Source organism: Cyanistes caeruleus, chromosome 1 (genome assembly GCF_971803275.1).
Source record: "Cyanistes caeruleus chromosome 1, bCyaCae1.hap1.1, whole genome shotgun sequence".
NCBI classification, from domain to species: domain Eukaryota; kingdom Metazoa; phylum Chordata; class Aves; order Passeriformes; family Paridae; genus Cyanistes; species Cyanistes caeruleus.
Genome location: NC_141701.1, coordinates 143,398,422 through 143,416,991, shown reverse-complemented (window position 1 = coordinate 143,416,991; position 18,570 = coordinate 143,398,422). Strand labels below are relative to the sequence as shown.

Below are 18,570 nucleotides of genomic sequence, written 5' to 3'. Positions count from 1 at the left end.
ACTTTAGTGAGCTGGCTCAGGCAAGTAAAATACATCTGAAGGACAGGAACCTGGGCACTTCTTATGGTGCTTAATATCCTGCCAGCTCACGTCCCTTAGCCAGCTTCCTCCAGCAGCAGAAGTTTCAACACTGGTGGTGACAACATTGAATAGGAGGGCACAGGGAGAAAAGAATAAGGTACTGTGGAAACATCAACTGTGATCACCCTTAAAACATCCCATAAGCTATCAAAATCTAAAATCACTGAGGAAAAATGTAAGTTATAGCAAATTATAAGTATGCTAAGTAGCAGTGCAAATCATTCACTTCATAAGCAAAAAGACCAATTCTCAACAAATATTATTCTAACAGTAACTGTGCATCAGCATTTATCCAGGTGTTCCACAAATCTGACAGGCCCATATTTTCTAAAAGCATTCTTTACATTCTACATAACCACTGTTTATTTCCAGCCATTTCACTGGAACTCATTATGGCTGTAAGCATTCCTTTTTAAGCCTAATTTTCATCAGGACTTATAATTTTGAAAGCCCCATCCAGCCAGTTTTACCAAGGCAGACAATATTAAATGAAATTAAACCTATATAAAAATTAATCAAAACTACAGGACAGAACTAATCTGTAAAGTGAGTAGAAGGAGAGTAGTACTCAAGTCAGCAAGTGGAAAGCAAAACTGTGAATCTGAAAATGAGAGCTTTGGAAGAGCTGCCCATTTTTCCTGGAAGACATCCTGTTTTTTCCAGCCATTGTTCTTTTTAGAACAATAGCATTTTTATGTGTTTGTCTTATTGGGAGGGTTTTGGCTTTTATTAAGAGAGAAAGGCTGGGTTAGAACACACCCTCAATTCTGAGTGTGCCACTAAACAAGCTTTTGAAAATTACCCATTTACAGTACAACTATAAGCCATATAAACTTCTATAACTGAACCATAAATCAAAATAACTATGCACTGATTTGTGCTAAAAGTAAAATGATAACTAAATCTTTGAGAACAAACTATCTGGTAAATATACATAATATTATTATAGTGAGAAATATGCAAAGAATGTCACAAATCTTGACTGTTAATCCAGTGCTACCATCTCCCTAAGCATGGACACTCAGATTTAAAAGACTACTTCAAACATTAGAATGCACATTATTTCCCTCTGTTGAAATGTCCTACATATTTGGACTTAGGAGCTGATGAAAATTTTAGAACCTTCTTGACAATAACAACAACAAAATACAGTATACAGAAAGTTTCATAAGATGTAAGAACTCTTGAAAGATCAAAAACTTTATGTATTACTCAGAAATATGAGACTGGTAAACTCATAGACCATGTTGCCTTATATAGTCATTAAGTCCAGCAAACAGATGATACAGAGCAAGAGGAATTGTTGCCAGTTACTTTAGACTGGAAAATATGAGAACAAAATCTAATGCCAGCTGCCAGCTAATTCCTCTTCTCTTCTAACAAAAATATTTAAGAAACGCTTTCTTTGGCTGCAGCCACTTGCTCTCTAGTAAGAGAAAAGAATTTGGTTCTTGCTATAATAAGCATTATTTTACATTTTTCCGCAGAAGATAGAAAAATAAACACTGAGAAAACACACTGTGGTGGGGAGAGAAGTCTGCTTAGAAAAAGCTGAACAGCCATGGATAACTGTCAAAGACATGGGCTAGCCTGGATTATTTTTTGAACCATTCACTCTTAGGTTTGCTCAGACCTTGACCACTACCTTAATTTTTAAATGAAAGGAGAGTGAAAAATACTTTTAACATTTTTGTAACAATACTTTTGGGGAGGGCTTGACTTTTTAGTCCAAGCTGATACTCCACTCTACTTCCCATCCTTTTTTGTCCCACTAATAAAGTGTCAGGGGGTAGGACAAAAGACAAAATTACTACAGACAAAGTATTACCCAAAGTTCAGAAACTGACCCCAAATGAGAGGTGTTTCACTCAGTATGTTTTCAGTTTCTTCTCTCAGGTGCAAATTGTCCTAGTTAAGCACTTTGCAGATGCATCACACTTAGAAAAGAGTGGGTACAGGTACCAGAGTTAAAATCTACGGGAGAAGGTTCTGGGAGTACCAGAAGTGGAAGGTTTGGATACCTCCTACCAGAGCAGGATGCTGGGAAGCAGAGCAGGGGCCAAGAACTAACTGCTTCTAAGGATTCCTGCTGCTGATCTCCCCTCCCTACCACTGCCAGCTTTCCTTCCTCTCCCCCAGAAGGCACCAAACAGAAGCATCTGCAGGAGGTACCCCAGGGCAGCAATCCAGACATACTGGGTTAGGTCATGGCTCCAGCACAGAGTGTGTCAGGATTGTGTCTGCAGAGGACTGTGCAAAACAGAACTGAGGGAGACAACACAAACCACATCTAGACAATGGAGAAATGTTATTCCTGTAGGAAAAAAAAAGACAATGCCTCCATCCACACAGCTACACTTTTCTCCCTACTCCTCTAAACCAGAATGTTTGCATTTAACTTGTTTATTGAGCTAGGGCTGGAATGAGCTAGGGACTGTAGTGAGTATGGAAATTGTTTAGGAAAGGATTAAATAGCAAAACGATATCAGAGAGTATGCTAACAATTACACAGTGCAAACCAGCACAAGACAGCATTCAATCCTTCTCAGGGCCATGCTTACTTTGTTAGGATAAACATGAAGATTAACAGTTGTCCTGCACTCACTGCTCAACCAGAGATTAAAAATTAGGTGAAACTTAAGGAGACATCTCCTAATGTTTAGGCTCATTTCAAAGAAATCCAGATTTGGTTCATCCCAATGTACTTCCTCAACTATTTCCAAATAAGAGCAATGATGTTTTACCAGTTTTGCATGAACTAATTCACTTTTACAAAAACACTGACTAACTTGGGCACAAAAAATTTCCAAATTCTTGCCTATTTTACTAAGATTTAAGTCTCCACTCCTCTACCCAAGCACACATGGTTTCTCTAGACAGATGAAACAAGCCACGTAAATCACACAAGTGACAGAAGTTTATTCTAGGCCATAACATAAACACCTAAAACCAAACCTATCTTTTCAACATGGTAGCAAAAATTTATTGTGGGACATTTGCTCAAAAGAACTGCATCACAGGAATGTGATTTCTTTGAAGAAAGTAACAACATACCTCCTTAAAGCTGTTGAAGAATTCACTCTTATTCCCCAAGCCTAGATCAACTTTTCAGAGTTTCAAACTGCTGATGAAACCAAGATGATCAATTTGAGATGTTTCAAAGTGTCTAACCCCATATGCTTGTAATTTGTGACCTGCCAGTCTGAAACTGTTAGACCTTGACATAGTAAGTTTTAATGTTTAATAAGAACATATTCAAGGAATGCGCTTCCAATGGAAAATATACTTTCAAGTAAGAGATGGAAACAATTAATTTCTTTAAAGATCTGTGGAGCATAAGAATTCCCACTTTGTTCACATTTTCTGTTAAGCTCTTATGGATACTTACTAAAAGCTGTACCAAACTTCAAATTGCTGAAACTGCCTCACACACACATACACATCAAAGAATTTTCCACCAGCCAAGTGCAACAGGTATTATGTTATCATTTATGCTTTTATAAGAAAACATATGTTGAAGTGCCATGCTTAAAACTGAAAGCATTTGAGGGGCTGTACTCTTGTTTACACATGCCAGTTTGTCTGTATCATTTTCGTAGCAGCAAGACCTTGTTGGCTCACCTTTGTTTCACTATTATTACTGCCCAAACATGCACTTTGGCCTAGCACATTTTCCAGCTGAATTCTGTGACCTTCTCTCTGCTTTCCACTTTTGCTACTATCATGATCATTTTGAATACCTATTCCATCTCCCTATGTGCTTCACTCACTCTCACATTTGGGTCACTGGTAAATGTAATGAGAATTGCCCACTTACTATGCAGGACAAAAACTTCACAGTAGGTGGGTAATTCCCCACTCTAATTTATATTGTGCTAACACCGGCATTGATTTTCTTCACAATCTTGCACAGATTTTGTGAAATTTTAGGTTAGACCACACTTACCTAGAGAATATCATGAGAACAGCAACAAAAGCTTTTTTTACAACCTATCTAGATGGTTTCTATTGATCTTTCCTTACCCAAATGACTTGTAAGAAAAGTTTGACAGCTCTGACAAAACACACTTCCAAATTCCAAGGTAATTATTATCCATCTTGGTTCCTGCTAGCATTCATAAAATTTTTCAGTCCTTATCTGTCAAAGTTCAACCAAACAGCAGTGACTTCCCAAATTCTTTCCTGTTGCTGCTTAATTCTTGCTCCATCATTTCCTAACTACCGTCATCAGCACTCTACAAAAAGTGGAAAGGGAGATAAAAGTGCTTACAGGTTTCCTAAGGAAAAAAAGGGATAGTGCTCCAATTAGGGGCATGTCTCCAATTAGTGGTTCCAGGATAACCCTCATAGTGCCATGGATCTGTGAAAGGGGAAGAAAAGAAGACAATGAAATTGACTTCAGTCAAGTTTTAAATAAAATTTATTTGCTGGCAATGCTCACACTTCTAATTCATTAAATTGTTTCTTATGGAATTATTTTATATATATATACATATATATATATATAAATTATTTCTTTATGTGTCATCCAAACCCAAAAAAATTCATATGAGCACTTAATAGTTGTGCTTAAAATTTCATTACATTCATCTATATCATGCAGTGTCATGTTGGTGGTAATTTCTTAAAAGTGTGAAGTAGATTATTTCTACAGCTTCATATAAACAAATATATACAAAGCACAGTGGAATCCACAGGTACTGGAGCTAAAATCAGGTAAATCCTTACTGGTGTATCAAGACACACCTGCAAAAGAGCCAATTCTGCTCCTTAGGAAGAGAACTGTTATCAGAAAGTTAAGGAAATCTCAGAAACAGTATCAGAAGGCAAGGCTACTAATAGTAACTGAATCTAAACCAGGAATTCTATCTGATGCTTGCATATTACATGAAATAAAATTTTAAGCTCTGTGGTGCCTTTATAAACTGACACATCACTTGGACACATGACATCACATCAGCTTGATGTGAAATTATCTCCATCTTTTCCTATAGTAAATGTTATATATTTGTTCTACATTCTTAATTCAACGTTCCTAATTCTACGTTCTTAATTCTTAAAGGATTTTTTTTTTGTTAAGTCACATTACTGAAATTCTAATGCAGTATCAATACTATTCAAATGAGAAAAATTAGTAAGCTATACAATTACCGATGCTTTCTTATAGATTATTGCATCAGAAAACAGTGATTTAGTGATACGAAAATCAAAAGAAAAAACTGAATTTCACCTGTATACTTTTCACACCAGCTCTGCAGAAGTATCTCTTGATCTCCAAATCAATTTCACAGTTTCCAACAAAACTAAACCAAAAAAGAAGGTATAGATTTCACTTTTATGGACTAAACTGCAATAAACTGTTAGCTCTCTCTTGCATTGTCATGACAACGTATTTTTCTCTTAGTATATGCACAAAAAATACAAGTTGAAATATTAGAACATAAAACAGTATCAGTTTACTAGAACATCCCCTTCAAAACATTATCACTGTCATCAAAATCACTCAAATTAATACCTAGGTTTGCTACCATTTCCAGAAGGATGCATAACAGGAATCAAGCAAGAGGCCCTACTTTTGGGAAATAATGGACACAGAATTCACACTCCATTTCAGGAAAGCTCTCCACAGATCTCATTGGTTGTAAATGTACCCAAATCCACTCTCATCTAACATAATCATGAGAGGCACTAGACAGAGATGGTGGTTATGCTAAAAATGAAACTTGTCTGAAATATTCATAGACTCACAAAGCCAGTGGTATTTAGAATTTCAATAAGCACGGCATGCTGAGCTTAATGATCTTCTAAGTATATTTTAAGCCAAAAACAGTTGAGCCCTTTCTGAAAGGAGAGAAGGCAGGAAGCAAACTAGGGAACATACAAAAACTATGCAAATTTTTCCCTGAACAGTTCTTGCATCCCATTTTTGGGGATACAAGGTCAAGTGATTGAAATTTTCCAGATGCTGCCCTGTATTTCAGATTTGTTGAAGATGGTAAATTTATTTTTCCCATGCTACAATGCTACAAGATTATTCACACACAAATTGGGCTTAGAGTTTTAGCTGCTTTCCCTGAAGCTTCATGCAGGTCAAGCATGTACCAGCAGAGCTGAGCAACCTTTTTTTCCCCAAGAGCTGGAAAATGTCTCTCTGCTGTGAGACATTGGTTCTGAAAACAAACAAATTTTTACACTCAACAAGGAATTCAGGAAGGAAGCTTGAGACTCTGATTTAGCATGGAATTGATCAATGAGTCTACAGAATGAGAGCTAAAAGCAAAACCCAACAGGCTGAATACCATGCTCCAGGTAGGGAGAGACGAGCTAGATGAGGACACTGGCTAAGAAGATAAGAGGCTGTTAACAAAAGGACAAATGAAATCTGAAGAGCTTTCTGAACAGACTGCCCAGGTAAAGAAAATGGAAGAAGGAACCAAGGGGTATAGAGAGGAGACAGATTAAAGCCAGACACTGCTGAAAGGAGAGAGAAATTGTTTCCTCTGCAGGGCATCCTGTTCCAGATTCTGCAGCAGAGCCCAGCTTTCTGCACATTAATTCCTCAGACCTGGCTTGTACAGTGAAACACTGTTAGCTGTGTTCGGGAGTATGAAACAATCTTATTACAAAAATGTTTGGGGAATTGTGAACAAAATGGAATTGCTCTCTTCATCAGCCATTCCAGGCTCAAGTCAATATAAAATAAATTATAGTAAGAGTAGAACAGTAGGATTGCTGTTCCCTCCCCCCAGAGCCTGATGGACACAAAGTACTACCAAAAGAAAAAAAAGGTGAGAGCTGCATTCCACATATCCATTATCCAAAATCATCTATATGCTCCTCTGCTCTGTGTGTAGAGGTGCTGTCTTTGGGATTTCAACAAATGCAAATTTTATGAATCCCTTAAGCAGAAATAAACAATAGTACCAAGACTTTCCCGTAAACATCCATCACTGGAATTTATTTTTGAATATTTAAATGATAACACTATACAGAATCTTTATTGTTCAATGGCCAGCCTGGGGAACTGGAAGACAACAACATGATGGGGTCTATGTCAAAGGAAGGTGACAGTTGCTTTCCTTGGAAAGAATGCAGTGTGACTGTAGTTTAAAAATAGGTATGTAACTTTTAATATACAATTTAAAACTATGTAATTTCTATTTTTAACCTAACTATATATAGAGATAGTAGAGATATATAAATACACTCCCACATATATATATATATATAAAATTGCATAACAACATGACACAGAGAAGCAAGGTCAATTAAAACCTGCAACTGAAACCTCAATCTCAGCACTCTGCAGCATCAGAACTATTTGTGTTATGAGAGACTGGGAAGCAATACGCTTGTTTGAAAATCCATAACAACATGATGACAAACTGAAGTAAAAATAGCAACAAACTGCATTTGAGGGGACTAAGTCAACAACATTTAACTTTATAATAAAGCTAAGTATGTTTTTGTTTCCTAAGATATTTGGCTGGATTCATTAACAGTCAATGCCTACACAGTTGCACTGTAATATACCATACAACTTGAAAGCTCATTTAGTAAGCAAATTCTATACATTCAGATCATAATATCCCAGAAATATTAATGATCCCTTTAAGGTACAGAACACTGAGACAGATTACAGTTTAATGAGGACACTCTTGAAAGAATATTAACAGCAGCTGTACTGAATCAAAAGAGAAGTGCAATGTGGTCATTGTAGCCCATGGAAGATACCCAGAAGAAAAAGAAGAAAAAATAAAAAGGTTACAGCAAAAATATTTCCTACATTACTGTGATATGTAGTTCTGTACACCAGACTATCTTTTTTGTTTTTGGAAAATCTTCAGGCCCTGTTTTTACATCTGACTTCTGCCAGTAAAATGTAATGAGTCTCTCCATTCAAGTATTCCATGTTTGAAAAAAATCACCCATGTGTTTCAATCTGCAGCCTAAAGATCTTTCAGTGCATCAATTTTTTTGTGTCATGAGAAGCTGAAAAACTCAGGCTATTAACAACTACTTCTTCAATCTCTCAATCTTTTTTGCTTTCTTTGCTACAGTTCTTGTTTAAATTGACTGAGTTTATCTTGTTTTCTGATAATCCATAACCTTTACCCAAGTATTTACAACATTCACATACTTTAGCAAATATTTCTTTTTATTAAAAGTTTATTTAGATTTTATCTTCATTTGCTCAAGTGGTTGGAATTTTTCTCTTGCCCGTATTTGTCATTAAGAAAAAGACTTTTAAACTGTAATGAGTTTTGATAATTTTTTAACAAACTCCACAGTAAGAGAAAGGCAAAGCATTCCCTTCACAAATATGGTCCTCAAACTGAACCTTGAAATACATCCTCCAGTGAGTGCTTTGTGGATTAGCTATTCAAGCTACTTAAGGGGGAAGTTCTTAATTGGATCCTGAGTGATGCACAAAACTTGTTCCAAAGAATTCTGAAAAATATTCTGAAGCAATGATCATTATGCACTCAATATCCTCACAGAAACAATAGAAACTAAACCAAAGAACACTCCTTTTGAAGTTAAATTTAAAAGCAGGCCAAAAAAACCCCCACAAAACTCTCAAGGATGATGCAAAAAAATACTCTTAAGAGTTTTTGAGACACATTGAAATTACTTAAATGCACTATGCAAGGTCTGAAGTAAATGCACACTCCCCACCACAAACAGCCGACAGTAGAAAGGGCTAGAAGATACAATAGTGAAACTGCAGGATTAAAGAGGATTCTTAAAAGAATTAATGTATTTTAAATTGAAAAAAAATATATAAATAGAATCTTTCCTTCCTTCCCTCACCACACACCCCACAGGGCTTGGCTTCCTACAACTATTCTTATGAATGTTTAGAGAGGTTGTTTGGGAGGTCCTTCTCAACTGTGTTTAGAGAATGAAGGGTTTATAGAAAACTCCTAACTTAGAAATAAATTAAAATTATAATAAACTGATTTAACTGGAGATTAAAATCTACACGGATAAATATTCCAAAGGATGGACTTTTCTCCAGCAGCAAGACTGTTCTTTATAATCTTGCAAAACTGCAATATAAGACAGAATTTAGGGTTGGTATATGTATTTTAACTCTGTATCTAAATGTACCAAGAGATGCTTATTCTTCCTGTTACAACTGAGACAATCCCAGTGATAAGACTCTCAGAGGATATATAAATCAAACTACATCAAACCGTAACAACTGGTACAGGGGGCCAGGAGGGCTCTCTGTCTTAAACTTGCATATTAAAAGCCTTTGAAAAAGAGCCCTTTCCGAATGAGGTGCCAAGGACAAATCTTAAATATGAAACAGGATGTCCTTTGATGATGGTTTTGTCTAAGCCTCAATTCCTAGAAGCTGTGATAGTCACTCCAGAGCTCTTGTTTCCGTTTTCTTCCTGGAAGTCTGTGCCACTGGCAGTAAGGATATGCTGTTGGGCTCAACAGGCACCCAGTTCACCCAGCACTATCATTGTTATTGAAACCACTTCAAGGAATTTAATTTCAGCCTTTTAGACTGGATTCTATTGCAGCTGTCTACCACTTCTCTAGGTAGGTTGCAAGGTAACACAATGAGACATATGGGTAAAGATTTCCTTCAGGTCTATGTAAAAGGACATTATTCCTGAAGTTTTTGTACAAACCTACTGGCCTTTTTACTTTTATCTGCTTCAGGAGGATGAGAGGAAATTTAAAAAAATAAATAAATACTTGATTTACTCCGTCTTCCTATGAATAGTTCTGCCTAAAAGGGAAGAATGGTCTTGGAACAGAAGCAGCTTCTCAAAAATCATTTCTATGGACTGTTTGGTCAGACAAGATTATTTTCCTGAGGGCTTACCTCTGAAGAAGTGAGGCTGCTCTTCCAGATGCTCTCAAAAGTGGCAACAAAGAGAAAACTGAGTGGAATTGCTCCATTAGGGCTAACAAATTCATCCAGTGAAATAAGCTCTCAAGAGTCAATCCTGCTGTATTTTGTCCAGCAACACAAACACCTGATTTGGACAGCTGTCTTTTTCCCACAGAAATAAAGTTATTCAATTCAATAAAGACTGGGCTCTGCTCACAGCTGTAGCCCCCACCTGCTCTGGAACTCAGGGCAGCCTTTTCTCTTATCACTCTGATGCCTGCCCAGTTCTGCCAAAGCAGCAAAGGCTTCAGCATAGCTGAGCTTTAGACAAATAATTCAAATTTAAGAATAGCCATGTTCAAATTCTGGAAGTGCCTCTGAAGCTGAGATGCCTGATGAGCCTCCTGGCTGCTGCCAGGGAAGCAGTGAGGAACACAAAAGGCTGCTCTTTACCGGACTGTCAATGACTGACAAATTTGGCCTTTCCATAACCCACAAACAGGCAAAAGTAGCCATGGTAAAACAGACCTGTGATGGTCAATTATAAAAACATTGCTGGGTTCACAGACTGAACTTACAAAAAACTCTGCAGCTGTAGATTGTGTTGAGAATGACTTGGATAAATGTAGGGTAGACCAACTGAGAAACCTATATAAAAGGGGCCATGATGAAACGGCAAAGAAACCTGAAGCAATGGAGCACAATCATTCCGAGATTTTGTAATACACAGATTTACTCAGGTAAAGTAAATCCAAATTCTTCAGTAACTATCAATATTTTTTTCTAATACTATGTTTATAAAGAAGAAATCTAAGTAACTGAGAAAAGTAAAAAACTCAGAAAATCTTACATCTTATATTTCAGACTACATTTAACAGCAAAGTACTAATACATTAAGGAAAAAAAGTCAAAGATAGTGCTTTATCTTTGGAAAGTATTTTCTTTTTAACAAACTTGACTTTAAAGATGAAACCACACAGAGTTGATACTCCATTTCCCTCAGATAAATGCTATTTACAGCATGCAGTTTCTTCCATACACAGGCAAAACTCACAACATTTGCATAATGAAACAATTCTCCTTTCAGATCAACTTAACTGCCAAATCAAACAATGTGTAGATTATAAAGCATGGAACCCCCTTGTAACATAGTAATAAAGTTTACCTGATCTGAAGATCTAAAATGATCTGCCTTTTGTCCACATTCTCAGTGTACACTTTTACACCATTTATCCTCAGAGGCTGGAAAAATAAAGCAAGTAAAAGTTGGATTCTTCTACAGAAGTATATTAAACTCTTAACTTTGAAATAAAGGTGAACATAGGCATATTCACGCCTGAAGCAAAGAACCTACTATAAACATTAAAAGGTGTGAAGTAAGGCTAAAAATTTAGTTCAAATTCTTATTTCAGAGGTAAAAATTAACTTACTGGGATCCAATTAACCACAATCCTTTCAGCAGTTACCCTGGGTATAGACCACTCAACTTCAAGATTTACAAAATATTTAATAACTAAGTTTTCCCTCTCCCCTGCATTAACATCTGATTTCTCTGTAGATATGTATGTCTATTACTCCCAAAGCATTCCTTTCTGTGTAACTACAACAACAAGCTAAATTTAGTTCACAAAAGGACAAGCGCCTGAAGTGGAATTTAGTGAGAATAGATAGAAAAAAATTCTGTAATTCCCATAAAGAGTTGTGTTGAGGATGACTAACAATTTGACTCTTGAGTTTTTCCTTTCTTGAAAAATGTTCATATTTCTATTTGCACAATTTTGATAATTTATGTGAAACCAAAATCTTACTGCTGTGTTGGGGCTGTGCAGCTCAACCAACTCAATCAAGGCTGCAATATAAAGTAAGATTAGCAGTTTGTCATGTCCAAGGTTTCTCAATCCAACTGCAGAACCATACAGAGGTCTGGGAGCTAATGTAAATCCTACTTAAAATTAGTATAGCTTAAAAGAATGCAACAGTCTGTAATACAAATATATCTAGGGCAGGACGGAGGCCCTGTGTAAAAGGACTTACAATTTTAAAGAAATAACCCAACACACAAAAGGTGCAGTAAAGCATAATGAACTGTAACCTACGTGAAATAGAGTCACAAAGAGAGGAAAAACAATTCCCCTCTATTATACCTGAAAATTAATTTCAGGTTTCCTAACATTTGAGGGTGAGTGGGGGTGCTGATTTTGAAATCCTTACTTGAAATTCCATTTATGACAAGCAATAGAAACACGAAAGACAACTTCAAACAAAAGCTGTTAAACTACATCTCAAAGCAGTAAAGTTCTGGTTAATGCAGGGAAGATTAAGAAGTACTGAACTTGCTGCAAGTAGAGGGAGTCATTCTCAGCTTGCACTGGTCAAACAGGCTCTCCTGAAGGCATGAGACCCCTTCTTTCATGGGATGGAACAGCAGACAAATATCTGTATGCCCCTTGATACTGTGTTATGTGCAGTCCTTAAAAAGCCAAGCCAGTAGCCTTGACATTGACTCCACACATAACATGATTAGAAGTGCATCTATTACAAGAAAACTGCACTTGGATCCTTCTGGAAAAAAGGATAATGGCCCCTGCTCACTTAACAAAAAGCATTGCATGAATAGCAAAGTCACATGGCTGTGACCTCTTCATGTGACCAGGCTACACCGAGTTGTCTCCAAATTCTCTCCAACTTTCTGAAGCACAGACCTCAGGAAATGCAATAAAGCCTCTGCTAAAAAGCCCACACATTTTTATTTTAATGCTACAACAGAAATCAGAATCAGGCTTATGACCAGGTGTCACAGAGAAATATTTCTGTGTAGATTTGAACTGGCTACATGAAAATGTTATGTAAAACAGGGTCTCTCAAAAAAACTTCACCAGACACTGACCTGATGACCAATATCAATCTTTGTAAAACTGAAGGTGCTGAGGTGGTTGTTTGCGCCTCTTACTGCTGGTTCTATGGTTTCTCGGAAGAGTTTCTCAATGAATTGACAAATAAAAGGCCACATCTGTTTTACAGTCTAAGGAGAAAAAAAAAAATCTACATGGAAGTACAGTTCTTAAATACATGAATAAGTTATAAATGTAAAAAAATCAGAACTTCACCGCATCTGAATTTTCTATCTGAAAAATCTAAATTGCTTTTTTCTTACTATTTTCCAATTAACTCATGTTCTTCTATGGTCTTTGAATGAAAGATATTTTTTAAAAAGTAAGCTACATAGATTTATATCTTAGATTATCACACACACAAATCAAAACTGAAAATTTCATTTATTTTTAGATTGTAGGTCAGGAACCTACAGTAACTGGAAAGTATCCCAGACAAGTAGAAAATTAAAGATTGTGTTTACAGCTGCTATGACTTCCACACAATTATAGCTGTCATTACTCTAATGCCACTTTAAATCATTCATAAAACTCATAATTTCAGTACCATGAACCTAAATTTAATCATTCTTGTGACTAACTGGATCAACAACCAGAGACTTCCAGTGCATAAAGCAAAAAGTTAAAACTACTCTGTTCTCAGATTCTTGCCTCCCCTTTCATTTTAATCTCAGCTTTCCATCCTGCCCCTTCCCATTTGGGAGCAATGCTTCTTCTTACCTTGTTGAGCCATTCTGCTCTCTCTGTATCTGGAAAATGCACCTAAAAAACCAAAACAAACAGAAACAAAATTAATACAAATACAAAACACTTTTTAGTTAATTGTGTCCAGTCATTTATAGTACCAGAAAGCTTAGGAATTGCCCTAGACAGAGGACAACATACTGAGCAGTTAACACCCTTGACAAGAGAATTAAAATATAAACTCATTTCCGAACTATATAAATATATGCTTGGACTTGTTTCTAATAGTAGCATCTGGAATAAAGTATTGCTGTAACACCATAGCAAACTAAAAAACAAGCACAGCCAACACAGCTTGTGTCAACCACTATTAACACGACACACACGACTGCCAGAGTCCCAACTGCACTTCTACTTCCTTTCACGGCCATTCATGCCAAATATTTTTTAATGTCAATAAATCATGGCTATAAGTATTTAATCAGTGAAGTTGAAGTTCAGGAATATGGATTTAAGTTCAGCCAAAAGCCCTTTGAAAGACATTTCTAGTAATTTCTTTTCTGCAGAAACCAGTCAGAGACAGCATGACAATTTATACATGGGCTAGAAAATACCCATAGCAATAGGAAAACATCAATTAAATGCTGGAAGAACAGACACAATTTTCTAGACATAGAAGGAAAGCACAGTTAGTAGCTTTTCCTTTTACAAACACACACACAGAAAAACCCCAACCAAACTTCACCACCAAATAAAAATAAAGCCCTGAAGAAGCATAGCTAACAAGAATTTCTTTAGAAACTCTGTAGAACAAGATGCAGATCACACTTCCCAAACACAAAGAGCCTTTGAACACACTAAAAAACCGTGACCTACATATAGTGACTTTCGTGAAGCAATGTCTCTACTTAACCGAATTGCAAAGTCTTAATCTCTTCATAGCATAACAGATTGTACTACTGGCTTCAACAGCAGTTATTTTTATTATGCATATCCCAGATGTGAAGAGTCAGTGAAAGACCTATTCTTTAAACTGTATTTTCAACAAGATGAATTTGAAAGCAAGTCCCATTAATGACTTTTTTCAGTTTTTATTCACTTCTTGCCTTAACAACCAGCACTAACATGATCCTCATATACTCAATCTACCTTCAGAGCAGTCCTTAATTTCATCTAAATTTCACCCAAATTTTTGCTATATAGTTTTTGCTATGCTGCCCCCCAGCAGTATAATCAATAGCGTCACAATTATTTCTCCAGTCTGCTTCTTTTTCAACAACCCCAGGTCAATAACAAAGGAAAAAACCCACGTTTCTACAGATTCATGAAGAATTACAAATGCTGCTGTCTTCCACTGTGAAGAAAGGCTCTCAGCATCTTTTTCAAGTACATCGAATATCTCTCAAAAGCATTACAAATGGTGCAAAAATGTCCAGTGATGTGTTTGACTGTGAGAAAAAACATTCAACCTCGTTTATTTTACTAAATGAGTTAAAAAAAGTTCTAATAGCAGATAGAACGATTTGGGAGCCATGTTATTTTATTCAGAATTAATTTCCTAGAAAATTATGGTGGGTAGAATGTCAGAACTCTGTACTTAGAGGGTTGGGGGCGTGTCTGCCTTTTGAAAGCAAAAAATACTTAATTTTTTTTTTTTTTTTACTTTTACAACAAAAGCAGTTAAAATTATGTACATTAACTTATAGCTGAACAGAGCTTACACTCAGTTTTTGTCTTGCAGGGTCCTCAAGTTGCTCCCAATGGTCAAAAAGTTAAAGGAACAGAAAGAATGAACACTTAACCTCAACACTAATAAATAACATTTTGATCTTTCCTTTAAAATATTTGCCTTCTGAATCTGCTAAGAGAAAAAGTGCCAATTCTAAGTAATGACCTGTGCATGATGTTGGATCAACATGTTTCATTCTGATTTGCTTAGGAGAGCAATCAGTGATGCTCAGTTTCCCAGGATGAGAGCTGCAGAGATGTTTCACACAGGGGAACCAACATAATCCGAGAGGAGATGGTCAGAAACCTGCTGCACTGTTTAGACAAGCACAAGTCTCTGTGGCTGGAAGGGATCCACCCAATGGTACTGGGGCAGCTGGCAGAAGTGATTGCAGAGTCTCTTCCCCACCAATTACCAGCTGTCCTGACTAACTGGGGAGGTCCCAGGTGACTGGAGGTCAGCAAATGTAACCCCATCCACAAGGGCCTGGGGAACAACAGGCCTGTCACTCTGACTTTGGTGCCAGAAAAGGTCATGGAGCTGATCCTGTTATGACAGCGTGACCTACTTAGTGGACGAGGGAAAGGCTGTCGATGTGTTGACCTGGACTTTACTGAAGCCTTTGATACATTTTCCCACAGCATTCTCCTCCAGAAACTGGCCACTCATGGTTTGGACTGGTGTATAATTAGCTGGATAAAAACCTGGCTGGATGGCCAGGCCCGGAGAGTGGTGGGGAATGGAGCTACATCCATGGTTTTAACACTGGCCAGTCGCAAGTGTATGCCCCAGGGCTCAGCGCTGGGGACACTCCTGTTTACTTACCATTGTTATCAGTGATCTGTGTGAAGGGATTGACAGCACCCTCAGCCAATTTGCAGGTGACACCAAGCTGGGTGGGAGTCTTGATCTGCTGGAGGGCAGGAAGGGTCTGCAGAGGGATCTGGACAGGCTGGACTGATGGACCAAGGCCAGTGGTCTCAGGTTCAACAAGCCAAGTGCTGGGTCCTTCAGTTGGGTCATAACTGCAGGGAGTGCTGCAGGCTGGGGCAGAGTGGCTGGAAAGTGGCCCTGCAGGAAGGGACCTGGGGGTGCTGGTCAACAGCACCTGAACATGAGCCAGGTGTGCCCAGCTGGCCAAGAAAGCCAAAGGCATCCTGGCCTGTGTCACAAATGGTGTGGCCAGCAGAACCAGGGCAGTGATTGTCCCCCTGTACTGGGCACTGGTGAGGCTGCACCTGGAATCCTGAGGCCAATTCTGGGCCACTCAATACAAGAATAACATTGAAGTGCTGGAGAGTGTCCCGAGAAGGGCAGTGGACCTGGAAAAGGGTCTGGAGCACAAGTCTTAGCTAGAGCAATTGATGGAGCTCAGGCTACTTAGTCTGGAGGAAAGGAAACTCAGGGAAGACCTTATTGCTCCCTACAATTACCTGAAAGGAGGTTGTAGCCAGCTGAGAGTCTCTCTCTTCTCCCATGTGAAAAAGAGAGAATATAAGAGGAAATAGCCTCAAGTCGCACCAGGGAGGTTTAGAATGGATATAAGAAATTTTTTTTCATGGAAAAGAATTAAGCATTGGAACAGGCTGCCTAAGGAAGTGGTATAGTCACCAGTGCTGGATGTATTAAAAAAAAAACTTGCAGCTGTGGCATTTAGAGACATAGTTCAGTGGTAGATCTGGCAGTGTCTGATTAATAGTTAGGCCTGATAATCTTAGAAGTCTTTTCCTAAATTCTATGATTCTACAGCTGTTGCAATGAACAGCAACAAAATAAAAGAAACAGAAATAGCAAATTAAACACACAGATGAGGAAAGGAAAAGAAAATTCACAGAAATACCAAAAGCAAACCTGTCTGCCGTGAGTAATGCAAGATATAACAGTTGTCATGTTCACAATTCATTTTTAGTCTTCTGTACAAGTATCCAGTTGACATTCAACAGAAGAGACATACTAGACTTGAGAGAGGCTTCCCACTCTAAATATAACCTCAGCCCAGATGAAATTCACCTTCCTCCAAAGGGTGATACAACTTCCCAGATTGAGAGTACAAACTTCTGAAGGCACAGGCCACATCCCCTACACCATGCACAAAGCTGACATCCAGTACACCTCTGTGGAATGAGGAAAAGAGCAAGCATCTCTCTTGCACCTATCAAGCACTCCTCATATCCAGTCCTAAGATAAGTTGGGAAACAAACAAGAGGCCACAGATACTCAAATCTCATATATGCTAATTTATTAATTTTTGATTTTATCTGCTGTACAGTCTTTATTAACACCTTATTTAACAGGACATGACTCTTAATTTTTCCAAAGATTTAATAATTACTTGTCCTTTAGTGCGTCACACCTATCATGCTCCTACAGTTACACGAGTTGGCATTAAGCCAGCTCCTCAATACGTAAGCCTAGTTTACTCCCACATTTGCATGAGACAATATGCAACAAATAATATAACAACTTCCATTCCTGTTTCTCACCCCTTTTCCATTCTTGCTTTTCTGACTGCTCACTACAATATAATTCAGTTTGGTGCCTATTCTGACACTCAAAAGAGCAGAGAACCTTACATTTTCAAGACTGAAATTTTCAGTCAAGCCAACTTTGAATCAAAAACTGGGCTTTGCTTAATCTTTCAATGCTCCAAACCCAGCTTGTCAGAACACAAAGAATAAAATATTTATCCATCTACTAATCCCATATATTTTTACTCTGCTATATGAGACTACAATACTAGTGGCAAAATTATGTTTTGGTTTAAGAGCTTTTGACTTCAAATACAATCTTATGCATAGACAACAGGAGAAAGCCTGAGGGATAGAAGCTGGTACGCTGGATCAGTCAGGACTGACACAAGAATACTGAAGCAACTGCACAAACATTTTTATGGCCAGAAGCAAGAATCAGACTAACTGATGTGCAATATCTGTTAATTCTTGTATAAAAATCTACTGACAAGCACGACAGAAAGAGACAGAAGTCAAGATTTCAGTTAAGACAGCTAACGACTACAAGTGTTTTCCTCTTGGCTTCTGTTAGTAAATTGCTCATGTAGGTTTGGCAAGTAGTGTCATTTCAACCACTTGGTATAGTAATTTATTATTCAAAGTATAACAAGAGAGAACTGTTGAAAGAAATGCCCTAATGTTGACTATGTTCAACAACAAAAACAACATAATATTACATGTTCCAGGAAAGTTCTGTTATTAAACATTATCTTGCAAAATACTTGCAAGTGCTCAAAAGATGCATTTCTGCACATTAAAAAGACACTATTTGGCTCTCTCACACAACTACATGTGCCTAGCTCTAAACAACTTTTGTAT

The 18,570-nt window shown here is 37.5% G+C and overlaps 1 protein-coding gene across 3 annotated transcripts in view; it reads right to left on the bottom strand.

Moving 5' to 3' along the window:
* ESYT2 (extended synaptotagmin 2) overlaps positions 1-18,570 on the bottom strand; it is an 83,010-nt gene that overhangs the window by 36,839 nt on the left and 27,601 nt on the right. For all 3 annotated transcript variants that reach the window (XM_086864999.1, XM_086865007.1, XM_086865016.1), the window contains exons 2-6: positions 13,549-13,590; positions 12,825-12,959; positions 11,103-11,179; positions 5,312-5,384; positions 4,352-4,441 (exon numbers count right to left, since the gene is read on the bottom strand). In XM_086864999.1, coding sequence (XP_086721125.1) covers positions 4,352-4,441; positions 5,312-5,384; positions 11,103-11,179; positions 12,825-12,959; positions 13,549-13,590 — 417 coding nt within the window. The remainder of the gene's footprint in view (positions 1-4,351; positions 4,442-5,311; positions 5,385-11,102; positions 11,180-12,824; positions 12,960-13,548; positions 13,591-18,570) is intronic.